The 19,277-nt window shown below is 60.0% G+C and overlaps 1 protein-coding gene across 2 annotated transcripts in view; it reads left to right on the top strand.

The window, feature by feature from the left end:
• Nucleotides 1-710: 710 nt before the first annotated feature.
• PKD1 (polycystin 1, transient receptor potential channel interacting) overlaps nt 711-19,277 on the top strand; it is a 46,405-nt gene continuing 27,838 nt past the window's right edge. For both annotated transcript variants that reach the window (XM_079946245.1, XM_079946244.1), the window contains exons 1-6: nt 711-1,150; nt 17,141-17,212; nt 17,333-17,404; nt 17,490-17,659; nt 18,006-18,677; nt 18,776-18,959. In XM_079946245.1, coding sequence (XP_079802371.1) covers nt 936-1,150; nt 17,141-17,212; nt 17,333-17,404; nt 17,490-17,659; nt 18,006-18,677; nt 18,776-18,959 — 1,385 coding nt within the window. In that variant the 5' untranslated portion in view covers nt 711-935. The remainder of the gene's footprint in view (nt 1,151-17,140; nt 17,213-17,332; nt 17,405-17,489; nt 17,660-18,005; nt 18,678-18,775; nt 18,960-19,277) is intronic.

Here is a 19,277-nt window from a genome sequence, read left to right as displayed (position 1 = left end):
AAACAAAATCTCCCTTGGCAGAGTCACAGCACAGAGTACATTGCGCCGTGAACAGAAAGAGCGGGCAAACTGCGGCCGGAGCGGGAGGACGTGGGCTTCCTGGCTCGCAGAGCGCAGCCTATGCCCAGCGGCCGGCGGGAGGCCGGGAGGCTGAACTTCACCGCCCAGGTGAGGCCCAACTTGGGCGTCACCACCGTGACAGCGAGAGCTAGCCGCCACTCCTCGCCGGCGCCCTGGTAACTCCACGAGAGGAGGCGATGCGCATTTATTGAGTGCCTACTGTGTGCCAGGCGTTCTGGAAACCGCGGTGGCGGAGAGGGACAGAGGCGCTGGGAGTGGATGAGCGCGCGTAACGGGCGCTCGGAGGTCCCGGCTGGTGTTTTCAGTGTTGTGACTGCTCGGGCGCTGAGTGAGGTCTGGGAGGGGCGCACGCGGCGGGGACGGGGAAGAGCGCAGACCTAGACCGGCGCTCCCTGGGGAGCAGAGCCCGAGGCCCGGCCCACTGCTTGTGCGAAGGGAGGAGCTCCAGGCGCCCCGCCCATCTAGCCCCGCCCCGCAGGCCCCCAAGCTGCAGAGCGAAGGGCGGAGCCTTGGGGCGACCCGCCCTGGCGCTCGCCCCTCGCCGCGCCCAACAGGGCGGAGCAGGGGGCGGTGCCTAAGGGAGCCCCGCCCCGCGCCGCGCCGGGAGGAGGAGGAGCCGACGGCCGGCCCGCACTGCAGCGCCAGCGCGCGAGCGGACGGCTGCGGACTCAGAACCGGGCCAGAGTGCCGAGCGGGCGTCGCGCAGGCAGACAGGCCGCGGCCGCGCCGCCGCCAGATCCCCCTCCCGCGCCCAGCCATGCCGTGCGCGGGCCCACCCTGAGCCGAGGCCTCCGAGGCCGGGCGGGCTCGGGGCCTCGGGACCGGGCCGGGGCCATGCTTGCACTGCCCTGACGATGCCGCCCGCCGCGCCCGCCCGCCTGGCGCTCGCCTTGGGCCTGGGCCTGTGGCTCGGGGCGCTGGCGGGGGTCCCCGGGCGCGGCTGCGGACCGTGCGCGCCCCCCTGCCTCTGCGGCCCGGCGCCCGGCGCCGCCTGCCGCGTCAACTGCTCCGGCCGCGGACTGCGGACGCTCGGGCCCGCGCTGCGCATCCCCGCGGACGCCACAGCGCTGTGAGTAACCCGCCGCCCGCAACGCGGGCCGGGCGGTTGCCATGGCGCCCGGCGGGCGCAAGGACTGGCGGCTGCCGGGGCCCGGCGGGGCGCGGGGCGCCTGCACCCTTCGGGGAGAGGCCGGCCGGGCAGGCCGCCGGCCTGGCGGGCCTCACAGGGCGTGGGCGCGTCCCCGGCCTCTAGAAGGGGAAACGGAGTGCGGGCCAGGCCTCTCCCAGGGCGAGGCTCCAGCGCAGTGAGGTCGGCCCGACTAAATAAGGAAAACCTGGGACCGGGGCCGGCTCTCAGCCCGCCTGGCCTCAGCCAGAGGGAAATAGGAAAATACCGGATTCTGTGCAGGCAGAGACATCGCACAACCCGGTGGGGCTCCGCTAACGCCAGCTGACTGGGGGCCTGTAGCATCGTGCGGAGGCGGGGCGGGAAGGTCTCTGAAAAACACTTAAACTCTAATTAGAGCTTAATAGGATGCAGCTTGGCCTGGGGGCATACCCAGCACTTGGGAGCCCAGGAGTAGGAAGCTAGGAGGTGGAGAGCTCTATCTGGGATGACAGAGAAGGCTCTCCGGAGGGGGTGGACAAGAATTTGATGGATGTGTAAGAATTGGCCTGTTATTTGAGGGGTAGGAAGGTGGGTTTAGGGGAAGGGAGGAGAGAACCATGTGTGCAAAGGACTGGAGGCTGGACTTGGTCGAACGTGGGTGTAGGGGTACACCTCCAGTGTGGCAGCTGTGGGGGGAAGGGGTAGTGTGAGGGAGTGGGAGCAGGATGGGTGGTGGGCTGGCGTCATGAAGGGCCTCATTTGTGCAGTTTAGCGTTCTGATGTTATCCTGGGAACAGTAGGGGGGTAGCATGCCCATGAAGGGGTTTAAAACGCTGAAAAGCAATTGTCAGGTTTGCATTTTGGCAGAAATAATAACAGGCAGTCTTTATGGAGAGCTTGCCTCCAGCCCGGACCTGTGCCAAGCTCTGGTTGTGAACTGTCACACATAACCCTCATCCTAATCCTCTGAGGTGAGGTACAGTGAAGATGCCCATTTTACAGATGAGAAAACAGCCCAGAGGTGATGGTGATGTGATTTGTCCAAGCACAAGTAGCAAGTAACAGCCAGTACATGGCAGAGGCAGGGTTTGACTGTGAGGAGCTGAGGGTTGGATTGAAAGGGATTCAGGGGACTGAGATTTTCAGATGGTTGTCCCCAGAGATGGGGACAGGCTCAGGGCCTGCTTATCCACATCCCTCCGGCCCCGTTTGGGTACTTGCAGACACCTAAGCCAGGACTCCATCACTCCCTGGCTGCATGCTGGAATCCCTTGGTGGGGGTTTAACATCCCCAGGCTTATTAAACCTGGGATTTGGTTTTGTAATGTTCCCTGGGTGACTCCAGTGTGTGGCCACCTTTTATGAGGAGGACCCTCATGGCCAGTGTTCAGACGAGTTTGGATGTTGGCGGGTGGGGCAGGGGTGGGTGCTTTTCCTGGATGGGTCCTCCTTGGGGCTTTGCTGGGGGTTGGGGCTGGGGGCTGGGGGCAACCAGGTTCTCCAGGGGCAGCGGCTGGGAGCCATGGGGCCACGCTGTCATCTTGCTCCCTGCCAGCTTAAGTGTTTGCCATCACGGCTGTCTCTGTGGAGGTGGGCTTCTGGCCTGGAGCCAGTGCCTACACAGTCGTTTTGGATCCACGCCACTCCTTGTTTCTCAATGCTGTGAGTAAGGTTACATACATCTCTCGTGGGCTGAGAGCTGCTGGGGGGTCAGGCCCCAGCTCCTGCTGGTTATTCCCGCTTCCTCATCACCTGGCGGCGTTTTGGCGTCCAGGAGCTGTCCAGGAAATAAACGGCACTGGTAGCTTGGCCAGGGGCCCGCAGCAGGGTGCAGGCTCCCAGGCATAGCAGCGGAGCCTGAGCCTGTTGCCTTGCATGTGTCCCCTTAGGCTCTGGTCTTGGGTTTTGGAGGTCCAGGGAGCTGGTGGCCTGGCCTGAGCCAGCAGGATTCCCAGGGTTGCTGATCCTGCAGCATGTGATGATGGGACTCTGGGAGGAGGGGGATGGGGAATAGAGGAGACTTCATGTTCTTGTTGACACTCTGAAGCTGCCTCTGGGAGATTTCCAGAGGACTGGGTGCAAAATGGTAAACTGGGCCCTTGGGTGCAAATGTTAAGGCCCCCTCACCCCAGTCCCTCAGGCCACCATCTGTGCTCTGTGGGCTGCCCCAGCCATTCTGCCTGTCCACCCTGCAAACCCCCTCCTCAGGGAGCAGGAGGTGGGTGAGGCTTCTCTTCTCCAAGGGAGCAGGGCTGAGCTCAGAGATGCCAGGGAGCCTCCCGGGTGAGGGTGTGCGTGTCCAGGGGCCCCAGTACCCCTGCCTCCTGGGTTTCACCAGCAGCCTCCTCTAGCGGGCTCAGGCCTGGCGTCTCTGTCATCAGTGTCTCGCAGCCACGCCTCCATTTGAGACTCCTTGGCCAGCCTGAGGTGTGGCAGGACAGCTGTGTCCAGACTTGGGTGGGAGGACAGGGGCTGGCTGGTGGGGGATTCGGGGCCCCTGGGCCTCGGCATGCAGGATAGCCCAGGAGTCTGAGACCGCAGCCTTTCTTGGGTTAAGTGATGCTGCTGGGAGATGACAGCCTGAAGAAGATGACGTTACTCAGTAAAATGTTGTTGCTCTCCTATTTTTAAAGCTTTTATCCTGGAGAGTTTGAACATACACAAAAGTGGGAGGAATAGTGTGATGAACCTCATGGACCCACTGCCCGGTGGCCTGGCCTACCCCTCCACACCTCCACCCCACCCCAACCCATTTTGGAAGCAAATTCCAGCCATCCTACTTTTGATCTGTAAGCATTTTGGAATGTATGGTGACACCTCGATCACACCTAAAACAGTGCATAATACCCTGATCACTTTGCATGTCCAGTGTGTTCAAATTTGTGGTTGTCTCAGTTTTTTTAGTAGATTGAATTAGGACCCAAATAAGGTCCACGCAGTGGCAGTGCGGTTAGTTGATGTCCTTTAAATCTCTGTGGATGTGTAGGCTTTCCTTCCATCTGTTTCCTCTTGTGCGATTTATTGAAGAAACCGGCTCCGACGGCACCTTCTTTTGGATTGTGTCTCTGTGTGTCCCTCTGCCCTTGGTGTTCTTCCTGTACATTGATGGTCGGGTCCAGAGCTGTGTTGTATGGTGAACCACATTTCAAGTGCTCGAGCCACAGAGCCAGCGGGCTACCATGTTGGACGGGACGGCATAGAGAGTTCTAGATGTGACAGCACTGCTCCAGGTGCTGTCAGTCATTTTCAGGTGTGGTTGCTTTTGGCTGACAGCTTTTCAGGTGATGTGAGCTGCTAATTTTGGCCAGGGGCCCAAAGTGGGCCTCGTACTGTCTTGTGAATGTTTGGGTCTAGGACTAGGCTCAGAGCAGGGACTCAATAGGCACTTGGTTTGCTGATTAAAATATTGGGGCCTTAGGGTCTTCCATTGGCTGGGGGCACCCAGGGCCTCGCCCTTCCTCACCTGTGCCCCTAAATAATAGGGGAATCTCTGGGCGACTCAGCCCCTGGGGCCTGCACAGGACATGGGTGTGAGGGAAGATGGACATCAGGGAGTAGACCCCTGGGCTTGGCGTGGGCCTGGCGTGTGTGTAACGTGTTAAATTGCAGGTGTCATGCACATGGCTGCCTTGAGGGCTGGCGGGGCAGCGGAGGGCCCTGTCTCTGGGCCCTCACCAGAGGGAGGGCCTGGCTGCTGTGTTCCTGGCCCTGTGCCAGGGGTCTTCAAGGCCCACGTCTCTGAGGCTTTTATGACAGCAGAACTAGTGTTAAACCAAAAGACAGATGATAAGGAGGAGGCCATTTTGGAGGGGCTCCCTGGAAGGATCCCCAGTGTAGGTGACATTGAAGCCAAGACTCAGTGCTCACGCAGGAGTCATGCAGGGGCTGGGAGAGAGCGTCCCAGATAGAGGGGACAGCCTGGTAGAGTCTCAGAGGTGCCAGGTGATGGAGGGGCGGGCGGTGGGGCCTCTATCGAGAGAGCAGGGGGGCAGCATTGAGGGACCCAGGAGAGAAGCGTCATGATTGGCATCTTCTAGAAAGAACACTAGCTGGGGCGTGGAGACAGTGGGTTTCAGGAGGCCCTGGGTGTCCTGCGTACTCAGCTGGTCTCACCCTCACATTACCTGAGCTGCATATGATAGCTGGCACTTGGAAATGCAGACTAAGTGCACATGTAACATTAGTTTTGTGGTAAGACACAGACTGCAGATTTGTCTGAACTGTGGACAAGAGGGCACACACTGCCTTCTGTAAGGTCCCCTGGCAGGTCAGGCAGGTGAATGGGAAGGCTTCAGCTTCATCTGTGACACCTGGGGACACGAAGGGACCAACACCAGAGCATTTCCAGTGCCAGTAACCCTCAGGAGCCAGGCAGTAGCTGGGAGCAGTGAGGACAGCCACCATCCAGGAGGGTGAACACACCTGCAAAACGACTGCAGGGTGGGGAAAACATGCAAACCATCTATCTGATGAAGGACTTGTAGCTAGAATACATAAAAACCTTTATGACTCAATGCTAAAAAAATGGGCAAAGGATCTGAACAGTTCAATCTCCAAAGGAGATACACAAATGACCAATAAGCACATGAAGAGATGCTCAGTGTCTAGCTTTCAGGGAAACGCAAATCAAAATTACAGTGAGATACCATTTCATACCCACTGGGATGGCTGTCACCAAAAGACAGACAATAAGGAGTGTTGGTGAGAACGTGGGGAAATTGGAATCCTCGTGCACGGCTGGTGGGGATGTAGGATGGGGCAGCATTTTGGAAAACAGTATGGCAGCTCCTCAGAAGATTAAGCTAAGCATAGAGTTAGCATAGGGCCCAGCCATTCTCCTCTCAGGTGTATGTACACCCAAGAGACACGAAACCTACGTCCACACAAAAACTTGTACACAAGTGCCCGTAGCAGCATTATTCATAGTACCTGTAAGGTGGAAACAACTCAAGTGTCTATCAAGAGATGAATAGATACACAGAATGTGGTCTGTTCATGAAATATTATTCAGCCATGAAAAAGAATGAAGTACTGATACATGCTACAGGGTGGATGAGCCTTGAAAACATGTTCAGTGAAGGAAGCCAGACACAAAAAGCCACATGTTGCATGATTGCACTGATAAAAAATGTCCAGAACAGGCCAATCCATGTAGGCACAAGCAGACTAGTGTCTACAGCTGGGATGGGGGATGGGGGTGGGGGATGGTGGCCAAGCATTGTGGGGTTTCTGTTTTGGGGGATGAAAATGTTCTGGAATTAGATGGTGGTGGTGGTTGCACAACCTTGAGAATATACTAAAAACCACTGAATTGTAAACTTTAGAAGGGTGAGCTTTATAGTATGTGAATTATAAAACAAATCTCTGAAGAAAATATCCCAGGGGTGCACCCCACTTCTGCAGCCGCCTTGTCTTCTCCACGGTTGCCATGAGTGGGGACTCTCTGCTGAGCCCTTTTCTTGTGATGTGTTGCCCCAATGCAGTTGGGTTAGAACCACACTTGGTTCCATTTTACAGACCAGGAAACTGAGGCTCCCAGAGGTTGAGTCACTTCCTAGGGTCACGTGGCTGGTAGGTTGTGGCAGAGAGGTGATTTCATCAGCACGCTCTGGGACATATCCCTGGAACTGCATTCGGGGGCCTGGGGTACAGCACCAGTGACCTGCTTCGTCAGCAGACAGAGGTGGCGGTGGGGGCATCCCTGAGTGGGTCTGGGTTATGTTTGAATGGGACCAGGTGGGCTCTGGACTCAGGCCCCAGCTGCTTGCCTGGGCCTGCCCTCCCCAGCCCTTCCCACCAGCTCCCTCCTTGAAATTCCCTTGGCTGTCCGGGCTCTGGTCCTCCCCACTGACTTTCTATTTGGTTCCAGGAGGGAGGCAAGGAACACAGGAGTAGGGGACTTAGGCTCTGGGTCAGACCTGGTTCACATCCCAGCTCCTCCGCTTCCTGTATGACCTTGGCTGAGTCACTCGGCCTCTCTGAGTTTCAGTTGCCTCACCTGCAAAATGGGTACCATGAGTGGATGAACCTTATGTGGTTGTGGGGCGTCAGAGGTGAGGGTGTATGGTGCACCCACGGGACTCAGTTGATGGTGGCCACGATAATCATAACTGTTGTCAGAGTGGCCCCCCTGTCCCTTCTCTGTGTTCTCAGAGCCCATTACCTTATACCCAAGCATTGGCAGGAGTTGGGCCCCTAGGACCTGCCCTGCCACAGAGCAGACAAAAAGCCTGAGGAGAGGTGCCCCTGAGCTGGTGCACATGTGCCCGTGACTGTGTTGCTCAGACCAAATGCTGCAGCAGATGGGAAACGCACAGATTAGCCTTGGGCAGGCAGGCTCCTACACACCCCTTGGCACCCAGTCCAGGAGGCCCCATGTTCAGAAGCCTTCCTGCCTCCTCTGGTCTGGCCTCAGAGGTGACTTCAACGCAAAGCCAGGTGGCTGTTGGGATGTATCATACCTCGCATGTTTCTCTTGTGTTTTTATCTGTTTTATGCATTTGTGTGTTCGATGCCTTCATGTGTGGATGTGTAACATGGTGAAGTTATGAGGCATAAACCGCACTGTGAGCTCTCGTGTACACCTTGTTCTGTGCCCTGAGCTGATGAGGCACCATTGGAATCTGCGCACACTCGAGCTGCTCAGTGCTCCCCGTGGCTGCCCCGCTCACTGCAGCCCTCGAGTTGGCCCTTGAGGAGCTGACTGGTGCAGGCGCTTTCGGGTCAGGTGTGCCCAGCGTGCGCAGACTCGGTCTCCCTTTCCCAGATCTCTGCAGGCCCGTCCTGTGGCTTCTGCCTCAGAGGTTAGGTTCGGGCTCCTCTCCGGCTACTCTGCCATCTTGTGACAGCTGGTCGGGTGGCGGTGCCGCCACCTTCGCCCCCCACCCGGGGGGCCTGTGCCATGTAGGTGGGTGTGTGGGGACCCTGGCTCCCGAGGGGGACCCCGGCTGGGGTTTGGTTTCAAGTGAGGAAGCCATTTTGGATGAGACACACATTTTCCTTTCCGGAACACTCTGCGGTGGCCAGCGCCACAACGGGAACCCAGCCGGGCCCAGCCCACCGAGTGCTGGAATGAAAACACCCTGCTCCGGCCGCGCTGTCTGGGGTGGCGGCCGCCGCCTGGGATGGGTGCGCTGGGGCTCACCCTCCGTGCTGGCCGGCCAGGCCACGTGCCTGCAGTCTCGCTGTCGGGCAATCGCAGCTGGAAAATGCGGCTCACGTCCTTTCTTCCCGGAACACCTCGTTCTTTATGGCTTGGCAGCTGTCTCTGCCGAAGGGCCCAGTGGTACCCAGCCGCCCATGCCAGGGAGGGGGCTACGTTTGGGGACCACAGTGGGCAGGGCTCTTTCTCCCTCTGAGGTGCCCATGGGCCCAGGCCTGGCAAAGTGTGTCCCCAGTTCTAGCAGGCCTGGAGTCCACTCTTGGATCCTATGGGGCTGCCCTGGAAAGGGCTCTGTCCTGAGGCGGGGCAGAAGCCAGCCTTGCCTTTTGGCTGAGGCGAGGAATGAGGGCCAGTGCTCTGGGCAAGGCTAAAAGCACCCGGGGCCTCCAGATCCTGCACCTCTAAACTGAGCCCTATAGCCCAGTGGCCGTGCCCAGCGGCTGACTGGGTGACGGGATTGCTGGCCACGCTGGATGATGCTTCTGCCCCTGGAATTCTGGAGGCCATGTGCCGGCTCCCAGACCAGGATGGGGAGAGCCCCAGCTACCTTTGTCCCTCACTGTTCGGACTCTTGGGAGCGACCACAGGGTGAGGAGGGTAGCCTCCTGGAGCCTCAGCGTTTCCATCTGTAGAAGGGGTCGGCGCAGCCCCTGCCCTGGCTGACTGTGACGGGCCAGAGTGCAGAGGGACATCCCAGCTGAAGGCAGCACATGGGCGCCAGTGTCCATGGGTACTGGTCCTTTTCCTCCCCTTGCCCTGAAGAGTGGCCCCAAATCCCCAGCTGCAGGTGGAGGGGCAAGCTGGGCCCTCTCCTGGGAGGGTCCCCTCTTAGCCCTTCGCCATCCCCTGCCCCCAGTCTTATTAATGCCCTGACGGTGGCTGCCTCTTTGTAGGCTGATCTGGGAAGGCCCCTCTTCGGGGCTCCCTTCCTTGTCCTGGCCTGTAGTTCCAGGGGTTTCCTGGGCAGGGGATGTCACCACACCAGACGCCTGTGTCTCATCCTGGTGATGGTTCAGTCGTGGGATGGCCACGCCCGGTGAGGGAGCCCATAACATGCTCAGGGAAACACAGGCCACCTCCTATTCCGACGCCCTGGGACAAGGCGCCAGGGGGCTCTCGCAGGCCTTTCCCTGTCTTTGAGGTCCAGACCCCCCTTCTGGGCCCTAGTTTGGCGCCAGATGGGGGTGGGTGGCTCGGGCTGGCCCCTCCATGCCCTTGCGCCAAGAGCCTGCCCCCTGCCCACCCCTGCAGCTCACCCTCTCCGCATGTTTTTCTTCAGATCGGCTCTCTCTCCAAAACTTGAATTCATTAATTTAAACATCATCATTTCCGCCCCTGGAAGCCAGCCTCTCTCACCATAAATAGAAGGGAATGAAGACAGAGTGAGGTTACTAGACTCAAACTGACCCACCCCGTCCCACTGCCAAAAGGAGCCGTTACCGCGGCGTCGAGTGGGGGCACTGGGAGCCGAGCATGTGGGTGGGGTCTGGACCAGCCTGTGGGGTCCCAGGGCACCGGGACCAGCCTGTGGCCTCTCATCCCTTCTGCCTCAACCTGGCTCCTGAGGGGATGTGTTGGGGGTCCCCCGTGGCTGGGCTGAGGGAAGCCTGTTTCCCTGGAGCCCTGGGGCCTCCATGGAGAGGACAGGGCAGCTGGGGCTGCATTTCTGGAAGCCCAGCGAGAGCGGGAAGCAGGAGCCCTAGGCCTCGGATGGGGAGTGGGGGGCCTTCTGCCGCAGCTCTGTCCTGTCCTGCCAGAGGGAGGAGGCAGCTGCTGGCTCGGGCAGAGTGGTTACGTAACATCTGCAGGCGGCCTCTCCGGAGCCCATTCCCCCCCAAGCCCTGTTTCCAGCGTGGCGGCCAGCGCCGGGTGGGGTGCTGGGCTGGGGCCTGGTGCTCGCCTCCACTGCTGACCACATGCGTCTGGAATGTGCAGATGTTTCCTTGGGGGCTCCGGCTGGCCCCCAGACCCCGCCTGGCATCTGGACTGGGGAACAGGCACCCTGGCCACTCCCCCGCCTTGACAGAGAAGGAGACTGAGGCTGCTTGGGGCTGCAGGGCAGGGTCCTGGCTTATCTGCAGCCTCCGTTTCCTCAGCTCTAGGAGGCACTGCACTTGGAGCCACCCAGGGCTCAAAAACGACCTCTCCTTGGCCTCCACCTCACACACCTCTTCCCACTCGGCTTTATCTAACAGCCCCTTCCCCATCTCTCCCTGTTGGGCCCTGAGACACCCTTCCCTGCCCCTCTGCGAGAACTAGGATGTGAGCAGGGGCTGAGCCCTGTGTGGGGAGGTCAGGGGGAGCCACCATTGTCCACAGGATGGGGGCCCCTCAGCACCTTCCGCTGGACACCTCCAGCTTGGTGGTGGAAGCAGGGGTTCTCCCCCACCCCCAGCTCCTGCTCGGAATAGGAAAGATCGGAGCCAGAAGGACACACTCCCCCGGGAGGCTGGATGTCTGATTTGGAAGGCAGGGAGAGTTGGGGCAGCCCAGTGCTGGGGGCAGACTGGGCTCTCCAGTGACAGCTGGGCACTGTGGGAAGAGGAGAAGGAAGGCCCAGGTGTGGGGGTAGAACAGGGGTCTTCACTCCTCCCCCAACACACTTAACTGTCTCGGGTCAGGAGGGGGAACAGGAGGGGACGAGCCAGGTATGAGAAAGCCCCCATCTCCATCCAGTGCTGTGGGCTAGCCTGGTCCCTGGTGCCCAGGGAGGTGACACGTGTCTTGTGCTGTTGTGGGTGTGTGCCTGTTCCCAGGTGGTGTGTGTGGTCCCCAGGTCACCCCTCCCCCTGAGCTGGCCTGACCCCTCCAGACTTGGGGTCCCTGGAAGTTGCTGGCTTGGGCCTTGGAGGGGTCTGGGAGGGTCCACATGGCCAGAGGGTGGACCCTGCTTGGCCTAGGACCTCTTGGGTGCTGGCTCTCTTCCTAGTGGGGGCTGGCTGCTGTGGTGCTTAGCCAGCCTCTGCTGCTTCTGCCAGCTCTGCTGGGCTCCTTGCGCTCCTTTAGGTGGCTCCCTGGGCTTGCTGTGTTCCCCACCGCCCCGCTTTGTAAGACAGAGAGAACCTGAGTGGGGGGCAGGGCGTCAGTGACTATGATGATGTCACGGGGGGGTGCAGTGGAAACCCGAGGGGCTGGGGGTGGGATGGGGCTGGCCCACAGCAGCCTTGGCATTCCCCCAGAACAGTGACGGCAAAAGCAGATGGAGGGACTTCCCTGGTGGCGCAGAGGTTAAGAATCTGCCTGCCAATGCAGGGGATTGGTCCGGGAAGCCCTGGTCCGGGAAGATCCCACATGCTGCAGAGCAACTAAGCCCGTGTGCCACAACTATTGAGCCTGCGCTCTAGAGCCCGTGAGCCACAACTACTGAAGGCAGCATGCCTAGAGCCCGTGCTCCGCAACAGGAGAAGCCACCGCAGTGAGATGCCCGTGCACCGAAACAAGGAGTAACCCCCGCTCGCTGCAACTAGAGAAAGCCCGTGCACAGCAATGAAGACCCAACGCAGACAAAAATAAATAAATTAAAAAAAATAAATTTATAAAAAAAAAAAGAATCCACCTGCTAATGCAGGGGACACGGGTTTGATCCCTGGTCCGGGAAGATCCCACATGCTGTGGAGCAGCTAAGCCCGTGTGCCACAACTACTGAGCCTGCGCTCTAGAGCCCGCGAGCCACCACTACTGAGCTCATCTGCCACAACTACTGAAGCCTGCGCGCCTAGAGCCCGTGCTCTGCAATAAGAGAAGCCACCACGATGGGAAGCCTGCGCGCTGCAACAAAGAGTAGCCCCACTCACTGCAACTAGAGAAAGCCCACGCGCAGCAACGAAGACCCAACACAGCCAAAGATAAATTTATTTTTATAAAAAAGCAGATGGAGATGTGGAAAAGTGGCTGTTCAGGGCCTTGAGGCCAGGTGAGGACTCCACCAGTGTCTGCCTCCAGAGGCCCTCCTCCAGTGTCCTCTCTGCACCCCCACCACACTGTTACCCGTGACACGCCCCTTACGGATGCTCCGAGGCAGCCCTGGCCTGTGGTGATGCACCTGGCTTTTGTCCTGGTTCTGCCTTCAGGCTGCAGGAGCTTTGCCGGGCAGGGTCTTTCTCTGCACTGTGGGCCCTGACCAGACCCAGGTGAGTCCTGGGGAGAAGGGGCTCCCTGGAGCTGGGAGCATGGGGAGCACGTGGCCAGCACTCATGACGGGGTGAGGCTGTCTTCGTCAGTCGGGGGGAAAGCCTCCCGGGGGCAGCTGGGCCAGGCCAAGCTGGATAGAAGACTTAGCTGGGCCCAGGATGGCCAAGAGCCATGGGCCAGTAAGGCCAGGGATGATGGTGTCCTGCCAGGGTGGGCGTTGGCTGGGACACTGAGGTAGACCCAGCTCCCTCCTCCTGCCCTGGTTTTTCTGGCACCGCAGATGGCTCCCCGCAGCTGCCGCTAATGATGGATTTTCCAGAAAATGGGATGTGGAAAAACATTGTAGGGATTTTCCTTCTTTCCTCTTCTGCTTGAGGCCCTGGCTGGGGAGCTGTCCCTGGTGCCCCTGGTGGATGTCTCATGCTTGCACTCACCCTTGTGTCCCACTGTCCCCCAGTCCCCGTCTCTGGATCATCTGACTGCCTAGGGCTTTTGCTTCTGGGCCCCTGCAGCTCTACTTCTCAGAGGCACGGATTCCACAGCTGTCCTCCCTTTAGCCTCAGAGGAGCCCCTGCTTGAGTCTCACTGAAATTTCTCATGGCACAGCCGTCCCCACTTGGTGCGTTGTACTTGACATTGGGTGGAGTCTGTCTGCCTTTCCCTGGTCTCCTGGCCTGCCTCAACCCACCGCGGGGATGGTGTGGATGCCCCAGCAGCCCACCTCTGGGCACACATGCTCATGTGCAGTGGTAGAGGGCCTTGGCCTGTACTGGGAGACACCATGTGTGTGTCTTTTTTTTTTTTTTAAAGCAGATGAGACTGTCCCAAATTGTTTATTAGGTAGGAGTTTTACAAGCATTGCTTCCGTTAGCAGTAACAGCAGTGCTGGAGAGCGTTATGCCTTCTCCAGGCTGCACCGCGAGAGCCTCACCGTGCTTTGGTGATCCGCTGGGTGTCAGGATTTCTTCTTGTAGCTTTATGGAACGGATCAGTGAGGATAAACTCAAAGAATTTGTATGTGGAATCTTCGCCAACCATTAAGAATCCAGGGCTCTGCGGCCGTGCATTGGCATCGTGCTCACTCCTCAGCAACAGACTAAAGGCTTTGAGCGAACTTCAGTGGCTTAACACAGTGATGCGCAGGCGCCATGGGCTCCCTTAGGCCTGGGCGGCTGCAGCTGCCATGACACACGCAAATCCTGTGTCTCCTATATCCTGCTGGGCCTGGTCTCCCAGTCTGTGCGCTGGATCGGCCGGCCGGGGTTGGGCGGGGCTGCTGTGGAGGGCACGGAGCACCCCGGAGGAAGGCCGACTGCTGCCTCCCCCACTGCTCTTGGCTTGCTTGTGAGCGCCCAGCTTGGCTTACCCAGTGGCACCGCCAGATGGAAGGGGGAAGCTAGGCTCCGTTGTGAGGGGCAGAGGTGACCCTGCCAGAGGGTCCTGTCACTATGTCCCCTGGCCCCCAAGGGCGTCTCTGCTTCTGGAGTTCCTGGGACCCATGGTCTGGGCATGGGCTCCCTGTCACGCAGCCTTTGGGGGAAGGGACCTGCGTGCGCGCGCACACACCCGCCAGTATCCAGATGGGAAACCCAGCTGTTCAGTGGGGTTGTCTGGGACCCCTGGCTCGGGTGAGTCGGGTGGAGCTCCAGCCTTGAGCCCACTGTCAGTGGACCGTGCCGCTTCTTGGAGTGGAGGAGGCCTTGCCTTGACCTCCCCGGTTGGTGTGGCTGCTGGCCCCCCTTGCCCAGCCCATCGCCGTCTGCTCCCCTCTGAAGCCCCCGCTCTAGGTCTTGCTGGGCATCCTGTCTGTCCCCTCCTGCACCGACTTTCTCCTGCTTGAAGAGCAGAATGAAAGTGTGGGAAATGGAGGGGCCTGCCTGCTCTCAGGAGTGGGGTTATTACCGTGCACCCCTCCAGCGCTTTCTTTAGAGTTTGAACAGTCACGGGGAGCGGGGGGACTGCATCTTGAAGCTGCGTTTCTCCTGCCTCTGTGGCTAAGCGGGGGTGTGAGCCACACCTGCTCACCAGCTCCTGTCACATCTCATGGGTGAGGGGAAAGACGTCTGTGCCTCGGGGCGTGCATGTGGCTGTGCTGGTGCCCAAAGCAGTTGAACTCTCAGGGCATGCGGCGTTACTGGGTGGCACCCACATTGCCGTTTTGCGCTTGTTGCCGGGATAGAGCCTTTGCCAAATCAGGTGTCCCCCCAGCCTGCACAGTCAGGCCACTGGTCAGAGCAGCGATGGGGCTGCAGGTCCTCTGGGCTGAAGCCTCCGTCCCCATGTGGTCCCAGCAGGAGCTGCAGCCCCAGCCCTGACCCTGTGGGACCCCTGTCCAGTCTCAGAGGTCCCGCTGCTGGGAGGACCCTGTCCCTTGCAGCTATGTAGCTCTTTTGACTGTGCCCGAGGTTCTACTCACAGCCCTTCTTGAGGAAGCCCCCGATTCAGGGGAGAACTTTGGTCTTGCCCACCTTTGCCCACCTACTGCCTGTACCCTCCTGCCTGAGGCCTTATGATTTGGAGGCTGCCTGTGGCCTGCTGCCTCCCCAGGCAGGCTGCAGCCAGCATCGGCTGAGCATGTCATGTCCACATGCCGTCCACTCAGTGCCAAGTCTCCCGATGGCTGCCCCCTATGCAGAGGGAGAGACCAGGCTCCCAGGGGTTAGCTGAGTGCGTCCAGTCCCCCTTTCCTCACTCCCTTGGTGGGGGCCAGAGGGGGACAGGAGCCCCTTTGGGCCTGGCTTCCCTCGTATCACCTGCAGGCAGGTGGTACCCCTCCAGAAGTCCCCCAGGTGGCCACCTGGCTGTGTTGGAAGCCAGGATCACGTGAGCAGCCTGACTGAGAACTGGCCCCCAGCCAGTATTTGGGTATAGGTGGCCATGAGGCCCCATGTGGATAGCAGGTCCCCAGGAAGGAGCAGTGGTCAGGGGCTGGGGTGGGGGCCATTTCCTGAGCCTCATTCCAGAAGTGGTCCTGGACATTGTGAGCCAGGCAGAGGTATCATACCAGGCATCCCAGCACCACCCCTGGGCATGGTCTTGGGGTCTGGGCTGGCACTCAGGCCCCTGGCTTCCAGGAGGGCCTTGTCTTCACACCAGCCAGTTCTTATTAAGTTCTTGTTGTATGTGGGGCAGCTGGAGAGAGCAAAACCCATTCCAGAGGGTGGCTGATGGAGCTGGGCTTCAGGACACCCCTCAGGCTGCCACGGGAGCTCGGATTAGAGGGACTGTGAAGTCTGGGCGGGTGCCCAGGGATGGGGGTCTGGACCAAGCTGTGGCTCAGGTAGGGTGGGGGAGTCTGAATGTTTTAGGAGCTGGGTTGACAGGACCTGGAGACAGATAGGCCTGGAGGAGGCATTGACAGGCCAGGGAAGGGCAGACCTGGTGAGAGGCATTCTGGGGACATCAGAGGGCCAGAGTGACACCTGGAAGGGCAGAGGCCCCAAGGGTGGGAGGCCCAGGCCTCGTCAGTTTGGAGACTATGGTGGGAGGTATAGACCTGTGGGAGCACAGGGAGGCCTGGGAGGAGTGGCGACTGGAGGTGTCCACTGAGTCAGGCTGGTCCAGGGTCCCTGCCCAGGAGGTGGACGGGCCGGGTGACTGGCCTCCACCTCTATGCCGGGCGGGGAGGTGGAATTGTTGGCTAGAGAGTGTATCCTCGGAAAGACTCGCGAGGGGCTGGGGTCATGTAGTCATTGGAGTGTAGTCACTGGTGTGTCACCACCACGTCACCTGCACTGGGGGTGATGGTAGACAAAAAGTGCTGTTGTTCTGTTTTCATGGTGTTTCTCCAGTTATGAGACCGGGTGTTTTTCTGTGTATCTGTGACATTTGTATATCTTTCGTTAATCTTGCCTATTTTCATCTTTAGCCTTTTTTTTCCCCCTGGAGTAACTTGCTTTCTTTATGGTTTGTTAACAGCATATGTGGAAAGGGGATTATGGGCCTTTAATCCATCATCTAAATTGCTAGTGCTTTTCCCAGCTTGTAGTTTGTTTTCTGATTTTATGATATTTTGTGTGTAAGTTGCATGTTTTTGTGCAGTTGGATCTTTCGGCTTTTGATGTTTTATTTCTGCTCATAGTTTCATGCTTTGAGAACCCGTGACTCTTCTCCCGTGTCTTGCACCATGTTCGGTTCTCTGATATGGTTCTGTTGACCTTGAGGGCCTGGGATTATGGAGATCCAGCTCTAACTCTGGTGCCCAGACCCCAGAGACTTAGCACGGGCTGTCAGTACTGCTCTGCTATGGGGTCGTCCACCAGAGCCCCCTTCCCGTTTGTGTGGTCTGTGCCACATTCCCCCCACCCTCCAGCTGGTAGCAGCTGGGCCCCTGGCCCTGGAAACCCCTGGGCTTCCTTGTGTGTTCTGAACCCTGTGTGGAGGGGTGAAGCCTGCCCTACATGGTGCAGTCCTGCTGGGGGAGGGGGCAGGGGGTGGGAGGGGAAGGGGCAGGGCATGGATGGAGTGCTGAGGGGCCAGCTCTCTCCTGCCTCGGGCTCTCCAGATGAGAGTTCATTCAGGTCTTCCACCTCTGGCCCTGGGAAGAGGGAGCTCAGAAGGTGGGAGGCTGCAGCTGGAGAGCATCTGAGGTGGGCCCGGGTGGACTCTGTGCCATGCCTTGGGCCCCAGCACTGACCTGCAGCTGCTTTGCTCTCTAGAGATGTCTCCCACAACCTGCTCCGAGCGCTGGACATCGGGCTCCTGGCGAACCTCTCGGCGCTGACAGAGCTGTGAGTGTCCCCTCCAGGGCTGCTGCGGGATTCCACGCACTGGGCAGGTGGCGGCTGCCTGTCATTGTTGCGGTTGAGGGGGCTCGCGTCAGACCATGTCGAATCTCTCCTTTCTTTTAGGGACATAAGCAACAACAAGATTTCTACATTAGAAGAAGGAATATTTGCTAATTTATTTAATTTAAGTGAAATGTAAGTTTTGTTGGTTTTGGTGGCTGTCGGCAGCTGGGCCCGTGGCCCCCACACCTGCCCTCTGAGCCTGCCCCGCCCCCTGCAGAAACCTGAGCGGGAACCCGCTGGAGTGTGACTGTGGTCTGGCCTGGCTGCCGCGCTGGGCAGAGGAGCAGCAGGTCCGTGTGGTGCGGCCTGAGGCGGCCACGTGTGCTGGGCCCGGCCCTCTGGCCGGCCGGCCCCTCCTCAGCGGCCCCCTGTTGGACAGCAGCTGTGGTGAGTGCGGGTGGGCGGGACACACTTGGTCCCTCCCTGCCGGGCAGCTTGGCCAAGCAGCCGGCGGGAACCCTGCCGGTTTTCAGGGGTCTCCAGCCTATGGTGGCAGATGGGGATTGGGGAACAGCTGCACGAGAGAAATAATTACAGGGGCTAGGACAGACTGACTGGGGGAGGGGTCGCAGAGGCCCTCTGGACCAGGGGACCACGTAGGTGTGAGGCGGGGAAACCAGTCTGGGGGTGGGGGTGAGCGCCACGCAGCTGTTGGAGGGTCGGAGATGATGTGATCTGGGGTGTAGAATGGCGTGGGGTGCACCCTCGGGACCAGCCTGCCTGCCCCTTCCAGGTGAGGAGTACGTTGCCTGTGTCCCTGACGACAGCTCGGGCGCCGTGGCGCTGGTGGCTTTCTCAGCTGCCCATGAGGGCCCGCTGGCCCCTGAGGCCTGCAGTGCCTTCTGCTTCGCGGCTGGCCGGGGCCTCGCGGCCCTCTCAGAGCAGGGCAGGTGCCTGTGCGGGTTGGCCCGGCCTCCCAATGCCTCTTCGGCCTGCCTACCCTCCTGCTCCAGCCCCCCACTGCCCCCCGCCCCCACCTGCCGGGGGCCCACCCTCCTCCAGAACATCTTCCCTGCCTCCCCAGGGGCTGCCCTGGTGGGGCCCCAAGGACCTCTGGCCTCTGGCCAGCCCGCAGCCTTCCACGTCACTGCCTCACTGCCAGTCAGCTCCACGCGCTGGGACTTCGGCGACGGCTCCCCTGAGGTGGACATTGCTGGCGCGGATGCCACTCACCACTATGTGCTGCCTGGGCGCTATCCCGTGACGGCCGTGCTGGCCCTGGGGGTCGGCTCTGCTCGGCTCTGGGCAGAGGTGTGGGTGGAGGCGGCTCCCGTAGCCCTGGAGCTCATGTGTCTGGCCTCTGTGCATAGCGACGAGACCCTGAAGCTTGGCGTCCGAAACCGTGGCGGCTCTGGCCTCGAGGCCACCTACAGCATTGTGGCCCTGGGCGAGGAGCCAGCCCGAGGTGGGGCCGCCCCGCCCCTGGGCCTGAGTCGGGGTGGGTGGGGCAGCCCTGGTTGGGCACACATCGATGCCTTGTCTCTCTGCTCTCTGACCCCCCAGTGGTGCATCCGCTCTGCCCCTCGGACACTGAGATCTTCCCTGGTAACGGGCGCTGCTACCGCCTGGTGGTGGAGAAGGCGGCCTGGCTGCAGGCACAGGAGCAGTGCCGGGCCTGGGCCGGGGCCGCCCTGGCTATGGTGGACAGTCCTGCCGTCCAGCACTTCCTGGTCTCCCACGTCACCAGGTGCCTGCCCAAATGCCGCTGGTCCTTGGAGAGGCTGGGAGGTCGGGGGAGGTCCCCAGAATGCTGGGGTGGGGATGGAGCATGAGCACATTGGGGTATCTGGAGGTGCTGTAGCCAGCCAGCCTGGCTCTGGGGATAAGGAACCATGTTGTGCCCACGTGTGGCCGTTCCTATCAGCTCTCTCGGCACAGATGTGGACACGGGGGTGCCCACTGTGGGAGGTGCACCCCCTGCCCTGTATCCTGCCCCCACTGTCCCATTCTGGGCCCCTCCTGGCAGGGACCGGGGAGGTTCTGGTGTGACCACGGAGGCTGCACT

Source organism: Stenella coeruleoalba (genome assembly GCF_951394435.1).
Source record: "Stenella coeruleoalba genome assembly, chromosome: 15".
In the NCBI taxonomy this organism is placed as follows: domain Eukaryota; kingdom Metazoa; phylum Chordata; class Mammalia; order Artiodactyla; family Delphinidae; genus Stenella; species Stenella coeruleoalba.
Note: the sequence above shows the minus strand (reverse complement) of the source record. Positions and strands in the feature narration are given on the sequence as shown.